The 23,300-nt window shown below is 43.8% G+C and overlaps 1 protein-coding gene across 1 annotated transcript in view; it reads left to right on the forward strand.

Moving 5' to 3' along the window:
- The first annotated feature begins 664 nt into the window (after positions 1-664).
- The window catches only part of NAALADL1 (N-acetylated alpha-linked acidic dipeptidase like 1), a 70,284-nt gene continuing 47,648 nt past the window's right edge, over positions 665-23,300 (forward strand). Inside the window, exons 1-3 of the mRNA XM_033956534.1 lie at positions 665-849; positions 16,144-16,316; positions 19,154-19,275. Coding sequence (XP_033812425.1) covers positions 665-849; positions 16,144-16,316; positions 19,154-19,275 — 480 coding nt within the window. The remainder of the gene's footprint in view (positions 850-16,143; positions 16,317-19,153; positions 19,276-23,300) is intronic.

The raw sequence follows: 23,300 nt of genomic DNA on the forward strand, positions 1-23,300 counted from the left end.
ATGAGTTGTGTTTGCAGTCAGTATCATTGGTGTTGATATCTCAATACACTGAGATATCACAGTATGTCTTTTTTGTTTGCCAACTATAGTTATCATCTAGGACAACTTTACGTGGGCTGACTCTCTCCTTACCTAGTTCCCCACCCATCAAGGCCTCTTCATTTCAGTTTGGCCTAATCTCCTTGCACACAGTGACCTACAGAGCTAATGCTAGACTATGACCAACTGAAAAGGGTACAAGACCTCTTTATTATTTCCCTTTCAGACTTTCATGCCTGTCTTTTTCAGTCCCTCCTCCACATCTTACAGCTCACTTCTGGTAATCACCCTGGCTCAGTTGCTCCTCTCCTACCCTTGAGCATCATCTCAAGTTGCCCACTGACCCCTCTCCAACCCATAAATATTTTTCCACACCCCTCCAAATCCAAGGACGGTATGTGTTTAATAATAAAACCTGTCTTACAGAGTGCAAAGGTCAAGTCCATCTTTTGCCTTTTATGTGTGCTCCTGGTTAATAAATAGCTTATACTCATCTTAGGATGATTTTACTATCTCTTATCTAGTTGGGGTTTTATTGTTAGTAGAAGGACTGCTTTTATAGGTATTATATGAAAGCTGCTTTCCAGGCTGGCTGACACTGTTTCTGTGTGGTGGTGACAGCAAGATGCGCTGGTTTGTGATTTTGGGCGGTGTACTGGCTGGGGCACTTATACTGACCATTGGGTTGTTGGTGGGCCACTTTGCCATCCCCAAGGAATCCGGGCCTGCTGTAATCAAGGATGTGGATGAGGCCTTCATTCAGCAAGTGATGTCAGAGATTGATAACAAGGAGATTGAGAATAGGCTCAGGTAGGTCTTAAAGAAAACAATTTTTGGTGGTCTTGGGCAACAGTGGAATAGTCTAACCAGTCCTCTAGACATGGGCTAGCTGGTCTGGATTATGTTTGAGCCAGGTGAGTTGGATTATAGTTGAGCCTTTAGTAGTCTGGGGATGGATTAGATGAGTTGGTTTATGTTTGAGCCTCTTGAATGGGGTCTAGTTTAGTCTGAATTAAAACATGTTAACCCAGTTTTCTGCACTTTACCTGCTTCTTGGTGGGAACAGGAGAGGTACACAAGTTTTGTCTTAGTACATTAAAAGTACTGCTGAAAGTAGAGATGCTAAGGGGCTCATAATCAAAACTTAGATGCGTCTAAAAACCGGCCCAAGTCGACACTTGAATGATGTAAAAGACAGGTCGTCCAAGTGTTGTTAATCAAACTGACTTTCCGAACGTGTCAACGGGCTTTATATGCTTCTGAATGTTGCTATGCACCCAGAGTTAAAGGGGCATATCTGGAGGGGTAGTTAGGGTAGGATGTAGGCCGACCTAGACTTAGTCATCCTGCAGGGATAATCAGGGCAGGATTAATTCATCGAGGGCCCCTAGGCACACAAGTACACTGGGACCCCTGCCCCACCCCACCCACAGGAAGGTGCGTCAGAGGGAAGCTTTGGGCAAGCAGCACCGCTTGCACAATTGCCTTTCTTACCTGCGTTGCTTGCTTGTCTTAGTTTCCGTAAATGGGGGAGGGCTGCGTTGCCGATCAGGGTGGGGCCTGCGTTGCCGATCAATGCTGGAGGGGCCCATCGCCATTTGGAAAAAACAATGTTGATGCCCTCTTTCATCGGGCCCCCCTTGACCATTTTGGGTCCTAGGCATGTGCCTACTTGGCCTATTGGTTAATCCTGCCCTGGAGATAATAGAATGTTTTGGTAGACATTCTGGACGAAACTTAAATGTTGTGAGTTAGACAATGTAAAAACAGGTATAAGTGCCAAAAAGGTATCCAAAGTGACCAGATAACCACTGCAGAGACAAAGTAAAGACCCACATACATTCCCCCAGGTTCACTGACCCCTTCAAGCCCCCCTAAATATCAGAATAAAAAAGTACATACCTGTCTCCAGAACATCAGCACCTGGTATAGGAAAGCCTAGTAGAGCTGCACACAGGTGTCTTAAATAGCCTGGGGGTGGGCTAGTGAACCATAGAGAGGTGGACCCAGGCCCTTAAGCCACTCTAACCACTACATGTGGGTGGAACATCGTGCACCCACCAAACCCCCCCCCCAAACCCTACTGTACTGCCATATAGGTGCCACCTGCAGCCCTAAGGACTATTGGGGTTATAGACGGGTTGGTATAGTGTGTTTGGTGGGTCTCACTATATCCTATAAGGGAGTTGTGGTGAGATGTTTATGTGGCACCCTTTTTGTGAAGTTTACAGCAATGCCCTGTAAGGTGCCCCTCTGCAATGTTGCCATGTCTGGGTGGCCAGTCCATCACAATGCTGGCCCCTCTCATGTCCCAAAAGTCTTGTTCTGGGCGTTTGGGACTTGGACAAAATTTTGGTCAAGAATGTGGTGTAAAGATAGACAACCTAGCAGTCTGGACGAACAATAGCCTGGACATCCATATAGACAATTCTCCCCCCCCCCCCCCCCCCCAAAAAAAAAAAAATTTAGACTTATTTTTCATGCATGGACATTTCTCCGCTGCTGACTTTGGGCATATAGCACCTTACATCCAAATCGGACTTAGACATATCTTTTTATTATGCCCCTTTCTGTGTCTGAATTCAAGAAAGTGTGGGATAAGCATGTGGGATCTCTTAGAGAGAGGAAAAGATAATGGTTACTGCGGATGGGTAGACTGGATGGACCATTTGGCCTTTATCTGCCATCAGGTTTCTATAAAATGATGTATGCGTTTTTTATGAGCAGCTAAAGGATACAGAGTGGAGTCAATATAGGCTAAAATTTTTCCTCTAATCAGCGGTTAACAGTATGTGTGCAGATTTCACAGCACTTACGAGTACTTGTAGGTGCAGAAAAAAGGGAGGGGGAGGGGGAGGCAGTACACAGGAAGGTGTGCTCATATTTCTTCCTACCAGTTGAGGCACTTGGATTTTTCACCTCTTGAGAAAGTAATGATCAGAACCAATGCACTGGCATGGAAGCTCTAATAAGTGAGAGAGTGCAAGTGTGAGAGAGCTCTCAAATGAGAGTGCCACATTCCTAAAGAATGAGAGAAGGGGTACAAAGGCCAGGATTCACTAAACATCCAAACCGTGCATGATCCGTTTCCGTTTGCATGCCGGCCGACAAATTCAGTAAAGGTCTGCATGCAAATGGGGACGATCGTTAACATGCCCCCTACCCAAGGCCAGAGCGATCCCCGCTCATGCACATACCCTGACAGGAATGACAGGAGAAGCAGCCTCTGTCATTGCTGTCAGGGCTTCTGCCGGCTTTTAAAATTTTTTTTTTAATCGGGCATATATTTTGCATGTTTTACACACACAAAATATCTGCCCAATTTAAAAAAAATTAAACACCCTCCCCAACATGTGCCCCGACCCCCACAAAAAATTTGCCTCACAGCCTGATCTCTGTTGCCCCGAAGCTGTGCCCTGAATCTGCCTGCTCTGACTCTCCCGCTCTCGCCCCGAATCTCTCCTGCCCTTCCCGCACTGGGAGCCCGTGGTTTTAACCCGCTGATTAAAGCAGGTTAAAACCACGGGCTCTCTGGCCTACAAAAATGAAAAAAAAGGGGGGAAAAAAAGTTGCAATGCCCCCCCCCGCCCCGCCCCGCATCGATGCCCCCCCCCACATGCTGATGCCCCCCACCACATGCCGATGCCCCACAAAAGGCAGGAGGGTTGCCAACTCCCTCTTGCCATGTTACCCTCCTGGTCTGGCTTGGCCCGTCTGGCCCACCTCCGTCCCTGTTGCAAAATGTAGGAGGGATGCCAACTCCCTCCTGCCACCCCCCCCGGACACCCCCTACCCATTCCAAGCCCCCTTTCCACCCCCCCCGTACCTTTAACGGAGCAGGAGGGATGCTCAATCCCTCCTGCTCCAATGACTCCCGCGACGAATCTGAGGCCTTAGACCCACCCCGTTGCATCATGTGATGCACAGGGAGTAGCCTAAGGCCCTGATTGGCTCAGGTTCCCACCTTGCGCGCCTGAGCCAATCAGAGACTTCCTTAGGGCTAAGCCTAAGGAAGTCATTGATTGGTCAAAGCAATAGCCAATCAGGGACTTCCTAAGGTGGGCTGGGCCAGGCCAGACCAGGAGGATAACATGGCAGGAGGGAGTTGGCAACCTTCCTGCCTTTTGTGGGGCATCAGCGTGGGGGGGGGCATCGCGACTTTTAAAAAAAAACTTTTTCTTTTTTTTTACTTTTTTGTCAGGCAGGGAGCCCGTGGGGAGGGCAGTGTCGGGTGGTTGCAGGAGGGAGTGGGTCGCCGGGGAGGGGGGGGGATGTTGTCCCTCAGCCGTTTTGTGACAGGCCTGCCTGTCTTTTCTTTTTTTTATGGGGCAGATATTTTGCATGTGTAACACATGCAAAATATCTGTGCCATGGAAAAAAATGAATAAAAATGACAGGCAGGCCTGTCAAAAAACCTGCAGACCTGTCGGTACCTCAGTTACTGACAGGTCTGCAGCAGTCGGGTTTGTCAGTAGTAAAACCCGACTCAAAATAGCCAAGCAATTGTTAGTGAATCAATCGCTTGGCTATTTTGCATGGGGTTTTACTAATATGCATGGGAGGATTGGGATCGGATCACTATAGGCCTTAGTGAATAATGCAGGAGCAAAATTTGGTCGCAAAGGGCTACCGATCAGTACACGGTTTGCTTAGTGAATCTAGCCCAAAGTGTGAGAACCTTCACAGAAATGTGACATACTAATAATAAAGTGAGAGAAGACCCTCAAAGTGTGAGAATGAGAGAGAGCTTGCATATGAGTGTGAGAAGGGGCTCAAAGAGTGTGTGCGTGAGACAGCCTTCAAATGAATGACATACTTATAATGAATAAGAGAGTTTGAAATGCGTGTGACACATAATGAGTGAGAAAAAGGGCTGAGAGAGTGTGAGAGAGCACGTTCAAATGTCTGACACATTCCTAATGAGTGAGAAGAATAAAAGAGCCTTCAAATAAGTGTAATACACTCCTAATGAGTGATATTTGGCACCTCTGACAGTCACAGCTATACTTATCCTGCAATTGAGCCTATCTTAAACTTCAGCTTTTGATAAGGTCACCAGATAACATCACATCATCAGGGATAGTCTGAACAGTTCAGGTTTCTCTGTTTCTTCTCTGTTGCGTGGATTGGACATGGAACTCCTGTGTTTGATAAATTATAGCTATAACTACGTATATGTTGGTCACTGATGCATCCCCAGAGTACAGGATATTAAAGATCAGCGCCCAAGAAAAAATCTTCCGCCCAATGTGTAGCGACAGCCAAAAAAGCAATCAGGATGCTATGAATTAGAAAAGGGATCATAAAGAAGACTGTTATAACATCTCTGTATCACTCCATGATGCGACCTAACCTTGAGTATTGTGTTCAATTCTGGTCAGCATATCTCAAAGCAGAATTAGAAAAGGTTCAAAGAAGAGCAACCAAGATGAAAAAGAGGATGGAACTCCTCTGGTATGAAGAAAGACTAAAGAGGTTAGGGCTCTTCAGCTTGAACAAGAAGGGAGGTATGAATGACATCTACAAAATTCTGAATGGTGTAGAATGGGTACAAGTGGATCAATTTTCTTACTCCATCAAAAATTACATAGACTAGGGCACACTCTATGAAGTTACAGGGAGATACTTTTAAAACCAATAGGAGGAAATATTTTTAACTCAGAGAATAGTTAAGCTCTGGAATGCATTGCCAGAGGATGTTGTAAGAGTGGTTAACATAGCAGGATTTAAAAAAATGTATTTATTCAAATTTCCAATATGTAATACTGTGGTACAGAAAAGAAATGGAAAACTCACTACATTATCGGTATAAATAAGTCAACAAAGCTGAATATCCATGAAACCCATCCACCCACCCCACCCTCATACATTGTGGGAATGATAAGGAGAACACATCCCTACTACAACAGTCAATATCTGCCAGCCAAGACCCTAATGTAGCTGGTTTTAAAAAAGGTTTGGACAAGTTCCTGGAGGAAAAGTCCATAGTCTGCTATTGAGACAGACATGGGAGAAGCCACAGCTTGCCTGGATTGGTAGTATGGAATGTTGCTGCTCTTTGGAATTTTGCCAGGTACTTGAGACCTAGATTAGCCACTATGAAGATGGGATACTGGACAAGATGGACCATTGGTCTGATCTAGGTTGGTTATTTTTATGTTGTTATGAATGAACCTTTAACAAATTTAAAAAGAAAAGTTGAACTTCCTCCACTTCCTCTCCACTCTAGCAATGAGAACAAGCCAGTATCATGGGGAGACTGGAAGCTATGCTTATGCCTACCCTCCCCTTCATGGAGTAGTGCACCATGGAAGACCAACCAAGAGGACAGGGAACAAAACTGTGCCCCCACCCTGGTGACCTGCTTCTATTCATAATGCTGTGTTCCAAGAAACTTCAAGGAACTTGAAGGAGAAGGGGAAGAGATAGAGGGAACCCTGGGAGAGGAGTGATATAGAGAAAACTAAAGAGGAAGAGTACAATGGATAGAAATCAGTGTTATAGGGGAGGCGAAGATGGAGACGAACCTGATTAAAACTAGGAAAGGAACCCAAAGGCAGGAGGAGATAAAGAACAGAGATGCCAAGTTGCCAGTTTCAGGCTGGAGATTCTGGGATAGTTCTGGATTTCTGACCACCCCATCCTAGTGCATTATGGGACCTTCAGCACTGGATTTCAATAAGCAAGATCAAACGCTACAAATCCCACATGCTTTGGGATATAAGTTCATAACCAGTATTGGCCAAAAAGTCTCCAGCCTAGAACTGAGTGACTTGGCATCTCTGATTGAAGACATTGGTAGGGCAAGGGGAGATGGAGAGGAACTTGCTAAAAATGATTACATAGGCTGGGAGTATACCTTTGTCATTGTCCAGTGTCAGTGCTAGGTAGCATGGTCCAATTACCCATTGTAGATTAAAAACCTTCCTCAAGAAGAACCAGAGAGATCAAGATGGTGTCGAGAGTGGATGCCTGAGCGGGCTGTGCTGCTCATTTTGCCTGTTCCACCCACTGCAGCTACTCTTTCCCGAATATATAATGGGAAAGAGAAAAGGAACTTCTCGCCCTAACCCTCCAGCAATCGGAACCCCTCAGCGTTTGGTACAGACAATAATAACGGGCGCTTTTGCCCACCTGGGTGAGGATAGCTGAAGTACCTCAGGGGAGAACCCGGATTCCGTGAGTGATCCTAGTGCAGGAGTGAACCTGGCATCACTGAGCCCAGACCATAAGAACATAAGTTTCAAGTTTATTGAGATTTTGATTTAAACGCAATATCAAGTATTTTCAATGCGTATAACAATAATAATTTAGGGGGACAAATAAAACCATATACATACAGTTTTATCCATAGTTACATTAAAGATACGTAAGGAATGAAAGGTTAAATTACATTTGATTTAAAATAAACAATTAAAAATAAAATAACAGTTAGGGAAGAACAACTTTAGGAGAGGTATTAAAGAGAAAAGAAAAAAAAAATTTTTTTTATGAAGACTTAGTCTAAGAGTAATTGTTTAGGTAAGACCTAATCTAAAAGTAAATAGGAGAGTCAAAAGGATTGTCTGATCTAAGATTCATAAGCATCTTTATAAAGATAGCTTTTTAGATAGCTTTTAAATTTTTCTAAGGAGGTTTCAGCGCGCAAATAGATTGGAAGTTTGTTCCAAAGCTGGGGTCCCAAGATAGAAAAGGTTGTGGTTCTTCTGGTGCCAATTACTTTCAGTGATGGAATGGTCAACAAATACTGATCTGTTGATCTAAGAGATCTAACTGGGGAATAAGGTATTAAATATCGATATAAGAATATTGGAGTATTAGTTTTCTGAATTTTGAATGTTAACAATGCAATTTTATATGTTATTCTATGTGAAATAGGTAGCCAGTGTGCTTCTTGCAGTGCCTCTGCTGGGTCAGACCAGAGGTTCATCATGCCCAGCAGTCCGCTCACGCGGCGGCCCATCAGGTCCAGGACCTGCATAGAATCCTCTATCTATACCCCTCAATCCTCTTTTCCTTTAGGAAATCATCCAAGCCCCTCTTGAAACCCAATACCGTACTCTGTCCTATCACACCCTCTGGAAGCGCATTCCAGATGTCCACCACCCTTTGGGTGAAGAAGAACTTCCTAGCATTGTTTCTGAATCTGTCCCCTTTCAGCTTTTCCGAATGCCCTCTCGTTCTTGTAGTTTTTGAAAGTTTGAAGAACCTGTCCCTCTCCACTTTCTCTATGCCATTCATGATCTTGTAAGTCTCTATCATGTCCCCTCTAAGCCTCCTCTTCTCCAGGGAAAAGAGCCCCAGTTTCTCTAATCTTTCAGCATATGAAAGGTTTTCCATACCCTTTATCAGTCGTGTCGCTCTCCTCTGAACCCTCTCGAGTATCGCCATATCCTTCTTAAGGTACGGCGACCAATATTGGACGCAGTACTCCAGATGCAGGCGCACCATCGCCCGATACAATGGCAGGATAATGTCCTTCGTTCTGGTTGTAATATCTTTCTTGATAATACCTAGCATTTTATTCGCCTTCTTAGAGGCTGCTGCGCACTGTGCCGACGGCTTCATTGTTTTGTCCACCAGTACCCCTAAGTCCTTTTCTAGGCTAGTTTATCCCATTTCCAGCCCTCCCATCGTATAGCTGTACATCGGGTTTCTGTTTCCTACATGCAAGACTTTACATTTATCTACATTAAACTTCATCTGCCATTTGTTTGCCCACTCTCCCAGTTTGTTCAGGTCCCTTTGTAAGTCTTCACAGTCCTCTTTATTCCTAACCCCACTAAAAAGTTTTGTGTTGTCTGAGAATTTTATAACTTCGCACTTCAGCCCTGTTTCTAGGTCATTTATGAATACATTGAATAGCAGTGGTCTGAGTACTGACCCCTGCGGAACACCACTTGTGACCCTTCTCCAGACCAGAGATTGGTTCCTCCCCAACCTGGAAGTGATTTGCTGCAGGGAAGTGCTGGTGTTTTGATGGCCCAAGAGGGAAGCTTGAACCTCATTTCAGGAGGGATATTTTCAATGGACTCTAATGAGAAAGGTGTAAACAAAGTTGGTCAGCTTTCTCCCTGCAACATTGATGAGGTGAGAGGTGCTTCGGCTGGGAGTTCCATCAACTTTGGGGTATTGAAGAAACCAGAAAGAATTGATATGGAAGCACTTTGGCAGGCCATATCAGTCATGGACTCCAACTTTAAACTGAGTCTTTCAACCTTTCAACCTGATTATGGGACTGTCTTTTCTAAGGTGAAACAACAGGGGGTATTACTATCTCAATTAAATGAAAAGTTGGAGAAACAAGAAGATAAGTTAAATGAGATGAAGGTAGTGGAAATGGTTAAAGAGAGATCCTATATTTCACGCAAGATGGAGAACTTTGAGAACCAATTAAGAAAAAACTAACTTGAGATTTTTTTAATTTTCCTAAACTCCCTGTTATATCACCTGTTGAGATGGCAAGGAAGTACTTTCATGAGATATTAGCCATTCCATTAGAAAATTTACCTACAATTGTGAGAGCATATTATTTGAATATTAAGAGACCTTAAGGGGAATCCACTCCTTTTGAAATTTCAGCTGGTAAAGTGGTGGACATGAATTTGTCTACATATTTGGAAAGGTCCCTTGAGATTGTTATGGATAGAACTACCATATTGATATCTCTTCCCTTAGAAAGTGATAGGGAATATATTCTTCATTTGAATTTCCGGCATATTAATGACCAGATTTTAGGCTCTAATGTTCACATTTTCCCTGATATAGCTCAGAAAACTCAGAGACGAAGGAAAGAATTCTTGGCTTTGAGGCCAAGAGTCCTTGCTCTGGGAGGTACATTTCTTGTGAAATTTCCTGCAAAATGTTATGTATCATATCAACATAAAAATTTTCTTTTCTTTGAGCCTAAACAGCTTTTAGAATTTATTGGGTCAAAAGAAGGTTTGATAACATGACTAATGATACCTTCCACTGTGTACATGTAGTGGCTGTATGTGGGGTTATCCAGTGCCGCTGCTCTAATATAAGTTTAATTAATCATTAGTGGATATTATTTCCTTTCCTGATCTCCATTATTGTGGGCTAAATAGGAGTTATTTCTTTTTTCCTTATGCTTTGTTATTTTGACTTATTTGATCTTTATCAAGTTGTAAATGTAATGCTTGGTTGTAAAATTGAAAATCTTATAAATAAAATTTTTTTTTAAAAAACACCAAAAACCTTCCTCAACGACAGCCACCTGGATCTAAAACCCTCAGGTCCCACACACGAAAAAGGGCACACACTGGATATAATTGCATCCAAATATCCCTCCCTCTCTGACCTCATCTCAGACACTAACTGGTCTCCTGTCCCATGGTCAGACTACAATCTATTTTCCTTCAATCTCCTCCTAAGCATGGGTAAGGCACCTACCAAAAGTCTCCCCACAAACACTCTTATCGAGAGGCAAAATTAACTCCACTCGGTTCTGGAATAAAATGTTTGTAATTGTAAACACAACTACAAATAATGCCCTCACAATGCTGACTACCTAGAATAATGCAATTGAACACACACACTCCTTTACACTATCACAGGGGTAAGGAACTCCGGTCCCCGAGAGCCGTATTCCAGTCGGGATTTTCAGGATTTCCCCAATGAATATGCATGAGATCTATGTGCATGCACTGCTTTCATTGTATATTCATTAGGGAAATCCTGAAAACCCGACTGGAATACGGCTCTTGAGAACTGGAGTTCCCTACCCCTGCACTATCACAACACAAGAGCTGCAAGGACCTCCCCTTGGTTCTCAGACTCCTTAAAAGCAGAAAAACAAACCTGCAGCAAACTCAAGAGGAAATGACAGAAAAGTAACTTACCTGAACACAAAATTGCTTGGAAGGCTGTGATCAACAAATACAAATACAACATTGCTGAGGCCACAAAAGCCCACTATGCTCAAGAAATTGAAAATGACAACTTCAATATCACCTGATCTAGGTCTGTCTGAAAAGATCTCTTAACCTAATACCCAGACTCTAGCTGACCACTTCCTCAGTAAGATAAAGACCATACAAGAAGTCAAGATTGCTTCCATCAACAACTTTTCCAGTTCACTCACCACCACAAGTGTCTTCCGACCCCTATGCTGCTGACCAAATCTGGAGCACATTTATCCCTCTAGAAAATTCTGACACAGATAAACTCCCCTCTCGAAGCAGCATCTTTGATAAAGGCCCCAGCTGGTTATTAGCCAATGCCTCGGATCACATCATTGCCTGGTTCACTCACTTTCTGAACGATTTACTACACCATGGCCAACTCCCACCCAAAATGGGTCAGATTGCACTCACTCCTGTTCCCAAGGCCTCAAATGCTGACCTAACAAATCCTATGAACTACAGGTCTATAGCTGGAATCCCAGTACTCACAAAACTTTTAGAAACATATATAAGTAAACAGCTCTCAACCTATATTGAAAAGTACTCCAGCCTTCATCATACACAGTTTGGATTTCACACACAACACAGCAAGAAACTGCTTCTATTAACCTTAACAACCAAAGTCAAGCAAGCATTAAGCAAAGGACTTCAAGCCTTCCTTCTTCAATTTGATATTTCTGCAGCATTTGACTGTCAATCACCATCTACTTCTAAACATACTCAGTGAAATAGGCATAGTGGGCACAGTATACAACTGGTTCAAAGATTTCCTACAGAATAGGAATTACCTTGTCTGGAAAGACGATGAATTCTCAAAAAGCTGTCAGACATTCTGTGGTGTATCCCCAAGAATCCCCCCTCTCCCCTATACTCTACAACCTATTCATGAGCTCCCTAGGCAATATTACTATCAGCAACAATGAGAGCCTATTCTCATACGCTGATGACATTTTCAAGAGAGAAGTGGACAAGTTTTTAAACTAGGAAGAAGGGGAAAGCCGACAGTCGACAGAGAGAGAGAGTTGATGGTTCGGGAACCGGTATACCCAGAGAATACCATGCAAGAAGATAGAGGGAAAGACTCACCGGATTACAGGCAAGAGAGATCGAAAAGGACACAAGAGGGAAGGAAATGCAAGAAAGGAAAAAGCTGCAAACTCAAGTGTATGTACACAAACGCAAGGAGCCTTACAAATAAGATGGGTGAATTAGAAGCCATAGCACAAAAAGATAACGTTGACATCATAGGCATCACGGAAACATGGTGGACTGAGGAAAACGTCTGGGACACTGTGTTACCGGGATACAAACTATACCGCAGAGACAGAGTGGCTCAAAAATGTGGGGGCGTTGCCATACACGTCCAAGAGGAAATTGAATCTGCTGGAGAGAACACGCCAGAACTGACGGATAAGTTAGAGTCTCTATGGGTCAAAATTCCAGGAACAAATGGCCTGGAAACGAAGATCGGCATCTACTACTGACCCCCAGGGCAGTCCAAAGAAATTGATGGAGAAATGACAGATGAGATTAAACGCAACTGCAAGGGAGGCAACACAGTTATCATGGGTGACTTCAACTATCCGGGAATAGACTGGAACCTAGGCACTTCCGGCTGCATTAGAGAGACCAAGTTCTTGGATGCTGTAAGTGATTGCTTCCTGGAACAACTTCTCAAGGAAAATACTAGAGGAAATGCAATTCTGGACTTAATTCTAAATGGCCTGCGAGGACCAGCACAAGATGTAGAAGTAGAAGGGACGCAGGGAAGCAGCGATCACAATATGATCCGCTTTGATCTGGACGCAGGGGAGAAACATCGGTCCAAAACGACAGCCACGGCACTGAACTTCTGAAAAGGGAATTACGAAGGGATGAGACTCGTGGTAGGGAAGAAGATTAAGAAGAGGATAAGCACTGTAAAAACGCTAGAGCAAGCTTGGTCCCTTTTTAAGGACACAGTCACCGAGGCGCAAAATATATATATACCGCGTATCAACAAGGGATCCACGTATCAACAAGAGGAAAAAGAACAAAGAACCGGCATGGCTTACTGTAGAGGTGAAGGAAGCGATCAGAGACAAGAAAACTTCATTTAAGGAATGGAAAACATCAAAAACGGATGAAAACTGGAACAAGCACAAACAATATCAATGCAGGTGCCATAAGGTGGTAAAAGGGGCCAAAAGAGACTACGAGGAAAAAATAGCCAAGGAGGTGAAGAACTTCAAGCCGTTCTTTCGATATATTAAGGGGAAACGACCCGCAAAGGAAGTGGTGGGACCGTTGGATGACCATGGAATAAAGGGAGCATTAAAGGAGGACAAAGCAATCGCTGACAAACTGAACACATTTTTTGCATTTGTATTTACCGAAGAAGATGTACATGGCATACCGGAACCCATCAGGCTATATGCTGGAAACAAAAGCTGACAGGACTGACGGTCAGTCTAGAGGAGGTATGTAGGCAGATTGATAGGCTTAAGAGCGATAAATCACCGGGACCAGATGGCATCCATCCGAAGGTCATCAAGGAACTGAAAGGGACCATAGCTGAACTGCTTCAACTAATAGCCAATCTGTCAATCAAATTGGGAAAGATTCCGGAAGACCGGAAGGTGGCGAATATTACACCGGTCTTCAAGAAAGGTTCGAGGGGAGATCCGGGGAACTACAGACCGGTGAGTCTGACCTCGGTACCGGGAAAGATGGTAGAGTCACTGATAAAGGACAGCATCATTGATCACCTTGACAGACACGGGCTGATAAGGACCAGTCAGCACGGTTTTTGAAAAGGCAGATCGTGTTTGACGAACTTACTGCACTTCTTTGAGGGAGTAAACAGACAGATAGACAAGGGCGATCCAGTCAACATTGTATATCTGGATTTTCAGAAGGCGTTCAACAAGGTTCCGCATGAACGACTACTTCGGAAAATTGCAAGCCATGGAATTGAGGGTGAAATACTCACATGGATTAAAAACTGGCTGGAGCATAGGAAACAGAGAGTGGGTGTAAATGGACAATACTCGGACTGGAAGAGCGTCACCAGTGGGGTGCCGCAGGGCTCGGTGCTTGGACCCGTGCTCTTTAACATCTTTATAAATGATCTGGACATAGGTACGACGAGCGAGGTGATTAAATTTGCAGATGATACAAAGTTATTCAGAGTAGTAAAGACGCAGGGGGATTGCGAAGATCTGCGATGTGACATAATCAAGCTCGAGGAATGGGTATCAACATGGCAGATGAGGTTCAACGTGGATAAGTGTAAAGTGATGCATGTCGGTAACAAAAATCTCATGCACGAATACAGGATGTCCGAGGCGGTACTTGGAGAGACCTCCCAGGAAAGGGACTTGGGAGTTCTGATCGACAAGTCGATGAAGCCGTCCACACAATGTGCGGCGGCAGCAAAAAGGGCAAACAGAATGCTAGGAATGATAAAGAATCAGAGAAGGTTATCATACCGCTGTACCGGGCCATGGTACGCCCTCACCTGGAGTACTGCGTCCAGCACTGGTCGCCGTACATGAAGAAGTACACGGCACTACTCGAAAGGGTCCAGAGAAGAGCGACTAAGATGGTTAAGGGGCTGGAGGAGCTGCCATACAGCGAAAGATTAGAGAAACTGGGCCTCTTCTCTCTCGAACAGAGGAGATTGAGAGGGGACATGATCGAAACATTCAAGGTACTGAAGGGGATGGACTTAATAGATAAGGACAGGTTGTTCACCCTCTCCAAGGTAGGGAGAACAAGAGGGCACTCTCTAAAGTTGAAAGGGGATAGATTCCGTACAAACGTAAGGAAGTTCTTCTTCACCCAGAGAGTGGTAGAGAGCTGAAACGCTCTTCCAGTGGCTGTTATAGGGGAAAACACCCTCCAAGGATTCAAGACAAAGTTAGACAAGTTTCTGCTGAACAAGAATGTGCGCTGATAGGGCTAGTCTCAGTTAGGGTGCTGATCTTAGACCAGAGGGCCGCTGCGTGAGCGGACTGCTGGGCATGATGGACCACTGGTCTGACTCAGCAGTGGCAATTCTTATGTTCTTATGTTCCTCCACATCACAATAGAGTGCGATTCCAATGACATCCCCCAGAGAATCGCCTACATAGACAAGAGACAAATGTGGGCCACACTCAAAAAGCTCAAACTGAACACAGCAAAAACAAAAAGCACTGTGGTTTCACAGTTCCCTGCAAACAGTCCCTAAAGCCCAATATTTTCCTTTCCCCCCCAGGTCCATCTCTCTCTCTCTTTCTCTCTCTCTCTTCTTCCCCCAAAGCCATCTCTCTCTCTCTCCTTCCTCCCCCGTCCAACTCTCTCTCTTCCTCACCCCCCAGTTCCACTTCTGTCTGTCTTTCTCCCTCCTTCCCCCTTCCTAGGGCTACCTTATAGCTCCAGAAAAAGGAGGACAAATTGAGCCATCCAGGTTTTACTTCCATTGAAAGTAATGGAAATAAAACCTGGATGTCTCAATCTATCCTTTTTCTGGAGCCTTATGGTAATCCTCCCCCTCCCCCAGCTCCAACTCAATCTCTCTCTCCGGATCCAATTCTGTCTCTCTTTTTCTTTCTCTCTCTCTCCCTCCTTCCCTCTACCCCCTGCTCCCAGATCCAATTCTCTTAATTACCTCCCTCTGAACAGTATGGCTTCTCTTCTTCCTGGACCCGAACCCGAACTTGATCACCGATCCTGACGCTCCCCCCCCCCACCGGCATCCTTTATCTTTCTAAATCAATCTTCGGCCTTGCAGCCAGTGGCAGCCCTATTGAAAAGCTGACTGCAGTCTGCATTAGACCTTCCCTCTTACCTGGCCCACCGTCTTCTGATGTAACTTCCTGGACCAAGGGAGGGGAGGAAGGCAAGTAGGCAGAAGAGATGCATGTATGGAATTAATTATTAATTGCGATTAACATGCAGCTCTAATAAAGATTATTTGAACTTAAAAAACAAAAAGCATAAGGAATTTGTAGTGCCTGATTCTGCCCATTGAAATCAGTGCTGCAAGTCTCATAATGCACCAGGATGGGGTGGTCAGAAACTCAGGACTGCCCCACAATTTTCAGCCTGGAACTGGATAACTTGATATCTCTGGGAAGTAGAATGTTGTGATGTGATTAAATGATTTTAGGCATGGACAAATGCCTGTTCAAATGTCTGTCACTTGTTTTAGAGAGCTGACGAAGAAGCCACATATGGCTGCCACTTCAGGTGACGAGGAACTGGTGCAACTGATCTTGAACCGCTGGAAGGATGCCATGACAGGCTTGGACAATGCCACAGTGGATCGTTATGATGTGTTTCTTTCTATCCCTGATCCTGCAAATCCCAACAGTGTCACAGTGGGTAGGTATGGTTTAGAGAATCAGGGTTCGAGGAAAACAGGAGATGCCAACATCCCAAAAGCTCAGAAAGCAGGAAACAAAGAGTGAAGGAGACTCTGGTGCCCAATCACTTTTATTAATATCAAGAATTGATATTAATAAAAGTGATTGGACACCAGAGTCTCCTTCGCTGTTTGTTTCCTAGAATCAGGTTCTCCAGATGGCTCTGGTTCAGCAGGGAGGAAGCTTAGCCAGTCCTGAATTTGCATCTTTACAAATTGCATGTTGGGACTTCTTATTCTTACTTCTCTTAAGACATGGAGATTATGCACTCCTCCATATTCAGTGAGTTGTGGGTGGGGAAGCTAAGACTGGATTATCTTGTTGATCTGAGTCAGATTGCCTTAATCTTGGTTTTATCCCCTTAAATATTCAGTGACCTATTCAATGATGGCAACTATTCTATCCTTCATCTGCCCGTGGCTTCCTGGGTGTCACTGGAACAGGCCAAGATTTCTTCCTAACAGAGCTGTCAAGTTATCCAGTTCCAGGAGGAAAGCTTTTAGACCTGTCCTGGTTTTGAACTCACATCCTAGCAGTGTAGTTCCTGGTTCTACCTATTGACATCAATGCTGCAGGTCCCATAATGAATCAGGATAGGACAATCATAAATCCAGAATAGAGAGCTGCATGGGAATGAGACAGCTGGGAATATGTAGGGACGAAGGCACCTCTTGAGGGGCTCCCATGAGTGTGTTATCTCGCTCATACAAGCAGTGCCTCCTTCCTGCCTTCCAGCCACAGTTACTTCTTCATAAAACTGACCTGGAAGCTTTCTCTCTGACATCCACATGCAGCATGTAGAAACCGCTGCTCACAGCTTTGTGAAGAAGCAACTGTGGCTGGAAGACAGGAAGAAGAAAGGCCTACTTGGACAGCTCAGGTACACATCTGTGGGAGGAGGACATGAACTTGGAACACAGAAGGGAGTGAGTGAGTGAGTATGCGTGGATATGCATTGGAACTAGGAAGGGAGAAGGGAGTGCGTTGGGACATGAGAGGGGCACAAACTTGGGACAAAGGCTGGAAGGAAGGAAAGAAGGAGGGAGGGGGCACAAATTTGGAACACATAAGGAAGGGAGGAGGCATGAACTTGGGACATAGAAGGGAGGGAAGGGGCATGAACTTGGGACATAGGATAGAGGGAGGGAAAGAGATGCTGAGGTGGGGAAGGGAATAGAAAGGGAGAATTGTTGGGCTTTGGTGTGAGTGAGAGGGAAAGAGAGATGGTGCACATGGGGAAAGGAAGAGGAGAATTGTTCTGCATAGGGAAGGAGAGAATTGTTAGACATGGTGGTGGGAGAGGAGTGAGGTACAGATGCATGGGGAAGAGAAAGATGAGAGTGAGAAATGTTGGATATGGTGGTGGAGAGGGAACAGTGGGATAGATTGAAGGGGATGCAAGAGGGAGGAATGTTGGACATGGAGGTAGAGGGAATGGAGAGAGAGATGTAGCATGGTGCTGGAGAGGGGTGATAGAAGGAGGCTGTTAGGCAGGGACAAAAGATGCTGCACATGGTCCAGGGGATGAGAGAGGAAGAAATGTTGGATAGAAACATGACGGCAGATAAAGGCCAAATGGCCCATCTAGTCTGCCCATCCACAGTAACCATTATTTCTTTCTCTCTCTGAGAGATCCCATGTGCCTATCCCAAGCCCTCTTGAATTCAGACACAGTCTCTGTTTCCACCACCTCTTCCATGAGATTGTTCTACGCATCTACCATCCTTTCCGTAAAAAAGTATTTCCTCAGATGTGGCAGTAGAGGGTGGAGGAGAGATACACCCTGGGTCACTCTCTCTCTTTTTCTCCACTCCCTTTGCAGTAAGGGAGGGAATGAAAGAAAGATAGATGGTTGACAGTGAGAAAGAGAGAGAGGGAGACATGTTGCACATGGGGATGGAGGAGAGAGGAAGAAATGCTGTGCAGGAGTGGGGAGGGGAAAAAGAGGGAGAATGATCCAGGAGAAAAAAAAGGAGAATGATCCAAGATAGAAGAGAGTGAGGATGCTGTACAATGGAAGGGAGGGAAGAGAGAAAGGGAAATGCATTTCTGGTATATTTCTCCAATGTTGAAGTTACCCTTGCTGAAGCTGATGGGGATCCTTAAGCACCGCCAGCTGAGGACCTCCTCCAAAGGTGTCCAGAGCTCCCTTCTACCAAGTGTAGGAGTCACTGGCAGCATCATTGAACCACTGAGGTGCCAGAATCTGTGGCTTAGGGATGTTGCTGCTGCCTGCCAAGATTGGTAAAAGGGATTTTTAGCCACCTTCAGAGGAAGTCTTCAGCTGACATAACTTGAGGGTCCTCATCAGCTGGAGTATTTATATTTACATTAGAGGCTCTGGCAGAGGCCTATTTACAAAGTATGTATTCTTCCCAATTAATATTTCCAAATGAATAAAGTGTCTTTGCTTATTTGTAAATGGGTCTCTACCAAAACTTTTAATTCAGTAGGATAATTAAATGAAATACGGTAACTACTTCTGAAGTTTATGGATTTGATTCCAGTGGGGCCAGGCGGGAACAGATTTGATTTCCAGCGGGAACGGGTTAGATTTCTGTCCCCACGCAACTCTCTAATCCAGAAGTAACCTAAATCTTTCTGGAATTAGATAACTTGGCTAGGGTTACCATATGGCTCAAAAAAAAAAAAAAGGTAGCCCTAAACTAGGGTATGGTAACCTTAAACTTGGCAGCTCTGTCATGGATGCAGGCCACTTTGGGGTGAATGGCCTGGGCAGCAGATTTATGGTACTCAAATGTCCTGAGCTTTCTCTTGTTTCTTCTATTTCAACAGTGACTGAAAATGGCACGGTAAATTTCACCTCCCGCCTCACAGAGAAGAATTACACTGCAGACCAATTGGACACTGATGTAGTGAAACCTTATGCAGCCTATGCACCCCCTGGCACACCCAAGGTATAGCAGCATGGCAGGGTCTGATCACAGGGAAGACATGTAAGATAAAAGGTTCCCTTTTTGACCTTAGTCAACAGGCGCCAGCTCCAGATCCTCAGGGACAGGCTGAACTAATTGCCCTACTGCAGTGGTCTTCACTAATTTCTAAGTCGGGGTCACTTTGAGACCAATGAGTTGAGGAAGAGTTGCTAAATATTTTCCCATGCAAGATCACAACATTGCTGACCAATGTATGTCAATGACATTTACACTACCAGCCTGCCTTCAAACTGTTTATGGAGTGTATCCTTAAGGAGGTGAGCATTTCTTCACCTATTGAGAAATGCCTTGATCTTCCAGCTTGTGGCTCCTCCTCCTATTCAGTTACCTTTTTCTGTCATGAACCTGGTTAGAGAGACAGAGAGTAACAGAAAAAAAGCCAGATTTATGATGAGGGCCACCTTAGAGGGCTTTAAGGGCCGCCATTGACCCCTGGGCCTTTTATTGAAGAACACTGCCTACTGCATCACTGGAACTTAGAACTACATGCTCACACAGATGCAATGATGTGTGCAGCTAGCACCAACCTATCCCCTGACAAACCAGAGCTCTATGGGAAGCTCTAGTTTTTAGACACAAATTTGCATCAGGAGCTTGGTGACAAAAGCCACTCATTACTTTTTGTATCATGGTGGAGAACAAAAGGTATGGACCGTTATGGCACTGAACAATGTACAGTACAATACAAGCAGACCAGAGGGAGTCAATGACACAAAGAGCCTCAAACCAAGAAAACAGTGAAGTAACCCTTAGATGAAACAGCAGCTTTAGGCAAAAGTAGTATACAAAATTTTATTCAAGGACCCAACACGACCCATAATTCAGTGGGGTCTACGACAATTGGTAGAATGACAATTTGTAGGAAACAACAATTGGTAGTAGGACAATTTGTAGGATTTGGTAGGAAGATCCTATGAATTGTCATCCTACCATTTGTCACCTCCAAATTTTCTTCCCACCAATTGTCGGGATCTCATTTCGGTGTTCTTGCCTGCATCAGGGATCAATAAAAATCTCACAAACAGGGCTTCCGATGTTGATCATACAATATCCCAGGGACTGTACTTTATCAGATAATTGATGGAAGCCCTATTTGTGAGATCTTTATTGATCCCTGATGCAGGCAAGAATGCCTAAACATGAGCCATGTTGGGTTCTCGAATAAAATTGTGGTGTTTACTACTTTTGCCTCCAGTTGCTGTTTCATCTGAGGGCCACTTTGTTGTTTTCTTGTATATGACATCTTTTCAAAAAGTTCCATGACAGTTTGAACTGCGAGCCAATGGGAAGTTCTTGTGAGATGTGCTAGGTGTGCTAATATCAAAGAAGGGAAGAAGTGTCTTCGCCAGCAGGCTGGCTAATCTACTGAAGAGGGCTTTAAAGTAGAAGTGATCAAAACTCCCGGGTGAGTATAAGCCCTCAGTTAAGTAAATCACTGAATACGTCTACAAGGATGGGAAAAGGGGGCAATATTTAGAAAGCAGTATATACTAATGCTCGAAGTATGGGAAATAAGATTCTGGATCTTGAAGCTGTGATGGAAGAAGAGGAGTTGGATATAGTGGCGATCACAGAGACATGGTTCACAGAGAACCATGACTTAAATGTAATTATACCGGGCTATAATCTGTTCAGGAAAGTCAGGGTAGGAAGAAAAGGAAGATGAGTAGCGTTATATGTTAAAGATCATAATAAAGCTACACAATTGCAGGATCTGCAGGGCAAGGAAGAGGCACTGTGGATCAATTTGGAAAGAGGGAATGGTGAATATATTTATATTGGTGTGATATACAGGCCTCCTTCACAGACGGAAGAAGTAGATTTAATAGCAGACATTCAGAATAAAAAAAGGGAAATCTTGCTAATAGGTGATTTTTAACATGTCGGATGTTGATTGGGGTATCCCTATTGCGAGGTCTTCTAGAAGTAGGGAGATTCTGGATTCTCTACAAGGAGAACTGTTCCAGCAGTTAGTAATGGAACCCACACGGGATGCGGCCATACTGGACTTCACGACAGAAGAGCAGGTCTTGGGTGTGATTGTATGTGATAATCTTAAGGTGGCCAAATAGGTTGAAAAGGTGATGACGAAAGCTAGAAGGATGCTAGGTTACATAGGGAAAGGTATGGCCAGTAGGAAAAAGGAGGTATTGATGCCCCTGTATAAGACTTTGGAGAGGCATCATTTAGAATATTGTGTACAATTCTGGAGGCCGCACCTTCAAAAAGATATAAAAAGGATGAAGGTCCAGAGGAAGGCTACTAAAATGGTATGTGGTGTTCGTGATAAGGCATATGGGGACAGACTTAAAGATCTCAATCTGTATACTTTGGAGGAAAGGCATGTAAATGCGCATGAGTCGAGTCTCTTTAATTTGAAAGGAAACTCTGCAATGAGAGGGCATAGGATGAAGTTAAGAGGTGATAGGCTCCGGAGTAATTTAAGGAAATACTTTTTTATAGAAAGGGTGTTAGATGCATGGAACAGTCTCCCAGAAGAGGTGGTGGAGACAGAGACTGTGTCTGAATTCAAAAGGGCCTAGGATATGATCACATTTCACCTCTTTTGTTCAAGGCACACTGGCTACCCGTTGAACATAGAATCAGCTACAAAATCCTACTTTTAACCTTTAAAATCAGTTCCAGTAATCAACCAGAGTTCATTGACAGACTCTTAATCCCTTATAGTCCTTCTAAATCACTTCATTCTATGTCACAGAATCTCCTTGTTGTACCATCTTTAAAGTCAATCAACACGTTGAGATCTAATAATTTTGCTGTCACTGCACCTTCCTCTGGAACTCGCTGCCCAATCACGCATCGAGTCCACATTAAATCAATTTAAATCCAAGTTAAAAACTTTATTGTTCCAGGATGCTTTTGGACAATAACTGTCCTTTTAAGGACTACAACAATGCTTCGTTATTTTTATCCCCACCTATTGTTTTTTCCCTTCTTTGTGCTCTTTTCTCCAAAGATTGTAATTCTTGCCCTTTTTTTCCCATTTGTTTGAAGTAATTCTATATGTCACATTTGTTTTACTAATATATTACGGTATTGTTTAGCATCTCTAATTTCTAATTTGGTTTTATGGTATTTTTCATTGTACACTGCCTAGAAGTTTGATTAAGCGGTATAAAATTTTTTAAATAAACTTGATAATGGTTACTGCAGATGGGCAGACTAGATGGGCCATTTGGCCTTTATCTGCCATCATGTTTCTAGTAAGGAAATTTGAAGAGATAGCTGCTGTTAAAATGCGCAATTTATCAAATTTTTACAAGGTTTGGAGACTTTTAGATGACTATTGTCAGACTTCAGTTTAATTTACAAGTACCTTTGCCTTTGTAGTAAATATTATGTGATGTTAATTTGGTTCATATCTGTCTAAATAAATTCAATAAAAAATTAAAACAAAAAACACCCCCAAAAGAATTGTAAGGACATCTTTTTATCCAAGGAATCGTATTTTCTCATATAATTATTATGGCCTCTTTTTGATGTAAATTACCTTGAACTAAATGATATTAGAGCGATTCAGAAATCTTGTATTAGATTAGATTATTTCTATGCTTACTAAACATTTATATTGCGGTACCTTGTGCTCATGGGTCTGTACAGGCCCATAGAAGAAAGTCCTTGTACTACGGAGCTTACAATCTAGTCAACAGCTGGGCACAGAGGAACAAACATGGCTTCTGACACACAGTCAGGATGTTAGGTTGCATTTCCTCTCTCTCTCCTTCGCTTTCTTCCATCCTGTAGTAGGAATTTTTTTTATCAGGAAGAGCCCTGCAGTAGGTGAAATGCAATGAATCTCCTGCTACTAAGGATAGGGATCTGCCTTCCTGAACTTAACACTTGTAACATCAGTATCAAGAAAATAACATCTTAGCTGTAGAAGTTCCACCTTATACTGACTCAACACATGATCTCTCGCAACTGGTTGGAATGTTATGGCTATCATCCTTATGTTCTTAATGTTC

The sequence above is a fragment of the Geotrypetes seraphini genome, chromosome 8 (genome assembly GCF_902459505.1).
Source record: "Geotrypetes seraphini chromosome 8, aGeoSer1.1, whole genome shotgun sequence".
NCBI lineage: Eukaryota > Metazoa > Chordata > Amphibia > Gymnophiona > Dermophiidae > Geotrypetes > Geotrypetes seraphini.